This window comes from Leuresthes tenuis, unplaced genomic scaffold (genome assembly GCF_036924035.1).
Source record: "Leuresthes tenuis unplaced genomic scaffold, fLeuTen1.0.hap1 SCAF_16, whole genome shotgun sequence".
Classification (NCBI taxonomy): Eukaryota; Metazoa; Chordata; class Actinopteri; order Atheriniformes; family Atherinopsidae; genus Leuresthes; species Leuresthes tenuis.
The window spans coordinates 14,744,778-14,750,777 of NW_027325370.1; the positions used below are offsets into that span (position 1 = coordinate 14,744,778).

The following is a 6,000-nucleotide window of genomic DNA, read 5'->3' on the forward strand; positions in this document are numbered from 1 at the left end:
ACCAATCAGCATTCTCAAAACTCTGTCACCCTGTCTGTCAGACCATCTTTTGTGCAAACCTCCTTCTTCTTATTTCCACCTCACATGGGTGTTCTTGGGCACCTCAGCCATTTCCTAACACTGTCACCACCTGTCTCTAGACTCAGTGGGTCCTGTCCCTATCCAGGACTCGTACGATCATTGCTCATATGCTTTTTATTGGAAAAACTCTTCACACCACATCACGCCCATTCTCATTCCCAATCTGTTACATACTGACAACAGGAGCCCACTGCATCCATTTTGAACACAGAGGAAATCCCCAGAGTCACTTTTGGATATGCAGGGTTAGAGCGAGTAACCTAACAGCCACAGGATGTATTGTCATGGCAATATATAGAATGTCTCTGAAACTATCAACAATATAATGCTTTTTAACCTTGACCAGTTACTTGTATCGTCTAACCTTAAGCAAGTACTTTTCATTTGTATCAAAGTAGTATAGTAGTAAAGCATAGAAGACCAAATAGAGATCAGATGTCAAAACAAAGTTGAAATACGAAAGAAAGAGAAATATAGTAGTCTCAAGACTGAATTTGACCATAAGTCCAGTACTTGGTAGCCAGGGTGCTCATCCCTCTCTTCCCCTCTGACCTCGATGTGCAGTCTGTGTTACTTATTGATATGCCAGAGCTGTAGAATGATGCTTTCCTGTTGCTGCTTACTATTTGCACAGCCAGTCACTCAGTTAGAGCTACAGCATGTGCTGTAGGGTAGTTCCCTGTCATCTGAAAGTGATAGAAAAGAGATAATCTGCACTGAAAATCTAAACAAAGCGCTCTTGACCAAGCGTCAGTATGTGATGAGCTGAAAAGGTAACATGTTGGTTTTGCAGTAAAACTGCCATGGTCTATGAGTTTGTGTGTTTTTGTTTTGACTTTATCTTCCAATCCAATCCAATTTAGAGAGCTCATTTAAAACAACAGGGTTGAAGAAAAGTACTGTCGTGTTTTATTTTGAGGACTTTGCTGGTTACTTAACTTCCTGGTTTTTATTTACTGATTGCTTCACCTGCTCCTTGTTTGAAATCACTTCCCTCAATAAATATTCTCCAGGTTTCCTGTGTTCAGTGCCTGATCATCTTGCTAACCTGTCAGCCAGTCCAACCAGTGTTTTCGCCTGAGTTTTGTTACGTGTTAGATTTCAGTTTGTCATTTTCACTATTCCTGCTTTTTGTTTATTTAGAATAAAGACATTTTCATAATCTACCTGTCTTCTCCTATACATCCTGCATTTGGGTCAGTTTCCTCTTTTGGTTGTAACCTTGATTTCAAAGCCAAAAATGTTGCTCCAAATAATCTTTAGAACATTCTTTTTGAAAAAGTAGCTAACTTTGTCTACCATCTGATGCTGGGTGGGTGGTAAGGCCCAACTAATACTGGTCAATAAAAAATACAATTAATTGGAAAATATATTGTCTAATATGCACCCTTAAGAAATACAAGCAGAAAAAGATGCTCTGTGGAATTTAGAGATGATGTCATCACAAGGTTAATTCTAAGTCTCAGTGTTTTACCTAAAACATTTACATGCCACTGCTTAAGGTAAAACTGATGAAAAGAAAGAGTTTGTGGGCTTGAAAACTAAAGCAGAATAATAAAACAGGTCAGTGGAGCAGCAAAAATGGTCACCACAATTCCGTCACATAATAACTTAATTCAGTATTGAAACATCAAAAAAGCTAAACGTCTTCAGCTGGAAATCCAAAAACAAGCAAACTGACAAGTGATCTTTGGACATTTTATTTTTTTTTAATGTTGGTGTTTTACATTCACATGTTTTCTTGGCAATGCCAATGTTTAAATGTCTTCTGAGCAAACTGTCCATTCATCTTCAACATACTAGTGTGAGGGAAAGGCTCCGCCTCCTCTCCTCTCCTCCTCTCCGCCTCCTCTCCATCACATCAAAGATTTCAGGATTGCAAATCATAGAGAAGTTGCCGCTATTCTGCAACTATACCACTGAACCAGAATGTGATCCAGGGTGAAAGTCCAAACATTCCCAATTTTTTTTTCGTTAAATCTTATGCTGAGTGCAGCTGACACGCCATTCATCGTGACCTGTGCTGGCCCAAAGGCATGAACAGATAGGGGCTGCTGTGCTTTGATTTTCTGTCCTTGCCACCAGAACAGATGAGTTATGGAGATTGTGAAGGTATGGAAAATAAGGGAAGCTTTGGATAAATCAGTGGTGTGTGGGGATAAATACCAAAAGGTTTACTGTAAAGTCTTACAGAGACTGATGGAATAACAAAGCCTTTGTGGTCAGAATTGCTTTCACAGCTTCACTGACTAGTAAAAGCAACCAGTTTAAACTGAGATTTTTAGTAGGGTTTGAAGACGTGTAGATCACTCCATTCTCAAAATTCATCTCAGAGCTGAAAAGAGGAGTGAGCAACATAAAGGGAATGTCAACCTTCAAATCATATCTAGAGGTTTAACTATCAGGAAATACTTGGGAGAGTCAACTCACTTTATGACTATATGAAGAATAGAAAGGTTCACAAGAAATTGATTGAGAGATATGTACAATTTTGTGATAATGAGATCATTTTCAGATGAAAACAAGTCTAATAAATAGCTGAGGGGAGAATAGGGTTGCTTTGGCTCCCATGATAAAATGTAGAAGATTGAGAGGGCAGTTCAGGGACAAAAATAAGAGACTGTCGAAAGGAGCATTTTGAGAGAAAACACTGAAAATTAGAGGGAAATAGAGGGAAAAAAGCACATTTTAACACACAGGCAGTTCATTTTTCACATCAGAGTCTACTTCTTTTACCGGCAGGCTGCCATAGACATTGATGTCGGCACTATCCCTCCTCCACAGTGGTAATTATATTGCTGGCCAATGCTTGATTAAAAGATCTAATCTGCAAACTTAGCGTAACATCTCCCAACAAGTTCTAGTATTTTAAGCCTACTTTATTTGCCTTTGATGGCATTTGAATCCAAAACAGTCTGTCATGGACAGCAGCCAATGAAGTGCAGGGAAAACATCTTTTTGCTTTCTAGTCTGTGTCAAATGAAGGTGTAATTGCACCAGAGGCTTTATTATTCAAAGGGAAAGCATAGAGTGGATGCATATAACCTTAACCTGAAGGAAATGACAAAACTCCGAGGATAGAAATCATGTCTTTCTCTGACTGCAGCAGGAACTGCAAATATCAAACTGGGTTGCTTTTTCACCTGACACTCAGATATGGAAACATATCATTCTTGCTCCCCAATAGTAGCAAAAAGCATCATCAATAATATGAGAATAATGAATGGGAAAACTGAGAAGAAGAACTAATGGCTTCCAGCTGTTCAAAATACCTTTGAAACGATTATTTATCAAATCACAGATTAAAGTTTAATCTACATCTTTATACACTATTGTATTGTGTATATCATGGTCTCAAGCGCTTTGCCATCCTAAAATGCTCTCAGACAGAATAAAGCAATGAAGTTCCTATGCAATGGTTGGGAACATTACTGTTTAAATATCATACAGTAAAAATGCTGTAAGGTTGAACGAGGTCAACATAAATAGACCAAGAGGTGAGCATGGATACCTTACAGGCTATTTTATTGGATGTTGGAGGGATTTTATCTCAGGATAACAGGATCTGACCACACCGTGTGCAGCTGCATCCCAACCCATCAGAGACAATGCTGCTACTGGCAAAGTAATGAAAAGCTGTTAACGTCCTTACCCTCTCTAAGCAGATGGGAGTAGATGAGCCAGAGGAGAAGTAGGCAGCAGAGTGACGCACCTCCACCTGCAGAGAGTGTCTTCGCTCCAGACTGCATCATACACCTTCAGCCGTTTAGATTATCCAAACTTTGAACGCTTGTGCCGCTCAGATGTCAAACAGATCAGCGGAAGAGTGGCTTATCCAGTGGCTTCCCCAGAGCCTGTCGTAGGCATCCATTTTGAGGTTATAATAGAAGAGGGACTAATTGTAATCCCCCCTTGCTTTTTAAATTCCCCCGATGAGCCGCATATCCACCCAAGCTGTTGAACACACACACACACAGGCGAAAATGTCACCGGATCTGGCCAAGTTTACGCAACTGTGGAGCAGGAATTCACTGGCAGGCTTGTGCAAAGAAAAGAAAAAAACTGGAAGTGTGTAGTTGAAGGGGAGTCAGCCGCGGCAGTCCCCCGCAGTTTTTGTTCTTCGCACGGAGATGCTGATGATGCTGGTAATAAATTCAGCCGCTCAACACCCATTGAACGCCGCTGTCACTTGCGGTTTTCCTCCTCAGCGCCCTACACTGTTCTTTTTGTTATTCCCAAGCAACTTCTGCACCGAGAAGCCGGGTTCTGTATGGCTACAGAGAAACGCGCAAGTTAACTGCGGCGGACATGCAGAACCTACCAACCAGCACGGAAACTTGTCGGAAAACGGGGCAGTCCAACGCACCCCAAACCCCCTGCTCCTGGAAATGCAACTAAAGGCGCAAACGCGTCACATGTGGCCACACAGGCAAAGCGGCGCAGCGAAATGTCACGTCAAAAAAGGAGCGGTGGCTTCAAGCTGCTCAATCCCTCTGTATCTAAAGCACTTCTTAGCGGTGCAATGAAGTTGGCAACAATTGTCACCTGTATGAGCTGTTTTGTTTTGGTTCTGCAAAATTCGCAGAGATGATGTCTGCTCTTGACTAGGGGGGTTACAAATCTCCTCTCAAAGTCAAGTGTCGGGCACAACTGAATGTGTTAAACCTCCCTTACTCCATCCCGATCTACTCCATTTGGATGCAGGTGGCGCTGGGGAGGTTGGTCTCCCCCCTTTCAGTACATTGCAGGAAATGATACTGTTGCGGCTGCACCCTGAGCTGCCTTCAGTTATTGTGTCCAAATAATCTGTCTCCCTTACTGTCTCACACATACACGAACACGGTGTCCTAATTCTTTCCTCTAAGTGAGAAAAAAAAAAACTTTTAGCTCCGAGGCAATAAATCCCAAACTGCAGATGATGATACTTATTTATACTCATGAAGTTCCATCCCAACCTACAGGGAAACGGAGCAGGACCAACTACCACCACATTCTGAAATGTTACTTTCCTCCACGTCTTCCTGCCCTGTTTCAAAGGTGAAAAAAACCCTCAAGGGCTGCATGGTCGTGGGAACACAGTTAACATTTACACTGGTATTCTGGGAAATGTGAGAGGTCTGTTCCCATTGAGGACTGATTCTCAAGCATATGCAGAGCCAAAGAAATCTATAAAGCCGAAGTTGCATTATTTAATAGTGGCTGATATCATACAAAGTATACAATGTGCAAAGAAAGGGCTGCTTGATTCACTTAATGTGTAAACACATGTGAGACAAATAGAGCTAGACCCCTGCACATGCCAGTCAATCTCCTGAAAGAGCACCATTTAAGACTCCCTTACGTCTTGAGAAACATTACTATAACTCACTCACCCTCATATACACACACATTCACGAGATTCCATGACCAGTGAATGTGCACTTTATTAGCAGACGGAGAAGTTCCCCCTGTGTGCTGCGGTGCCATCAGCCTCTCACTGAATGGCTTTTATGATGACGTATTGGCTTGGGCCAAGGCCTGTCACATCAGCACAGTAACAGATGAAAAATTACTGGGCCTCACATTGCAAAGACTATGCATTTGTTGAGTAATAATGGGATAGTTTGCCAATTTTCCACCCTCAGGGCATCACATCTATAGAGCTGCTCATGTTCTGTGCATTACTAAAGCAGCTTACTTTACATGGCTGAGGTTGGAGGAACATCGGGGGAGCTGTACTGCTAAGATGAGGTTTGTTTTTCTCTCTAGTCTGCAGCTGGGCTCAGCAAGGGGACCAGGTTTCAGTGTTGTTCAGTGAGTGACATCTCAGCAGGGTTGCAGTGTAATTAATCACAATCCATCACTGTGACTGACAAGGTTATACATTCTGCCAATTCATTCTTATCCATCATATTCATTTTCATGTTTACACGTAATGCA

At 41.8% G+C, this 6,000-nt stretch overlaps 1 protein-coding gene across 2 annotated transcripts in view; it reads right to left on the reverse strand.

Annotated features, from left to right (window-relative positions):
* tafa5l (TAFA chemokine like family member 5, like) overlaps positions 1–4,765 on the reverse strand; it is a 48,440-nt gene extending 43,675 nt beyond the window's left edge. For both annotated transcript variants that reach the window (XM_072366549.1, XM_072366548.1), the window contains exon 1: positions 3,734–4,765. In XM_072366549.1, coding sequence (XP_072222650.1) covers positions 3,734–3,833 — 100 coding nt within the window. In that variant the 5' untranslated portion in view covers positions 3,834–4,765. The remainder of the gene's footprint in view (positions 1–3,733) is intronic.
* Positions 4,766–6,000: the final 1,235 nt, after the last annotated feature.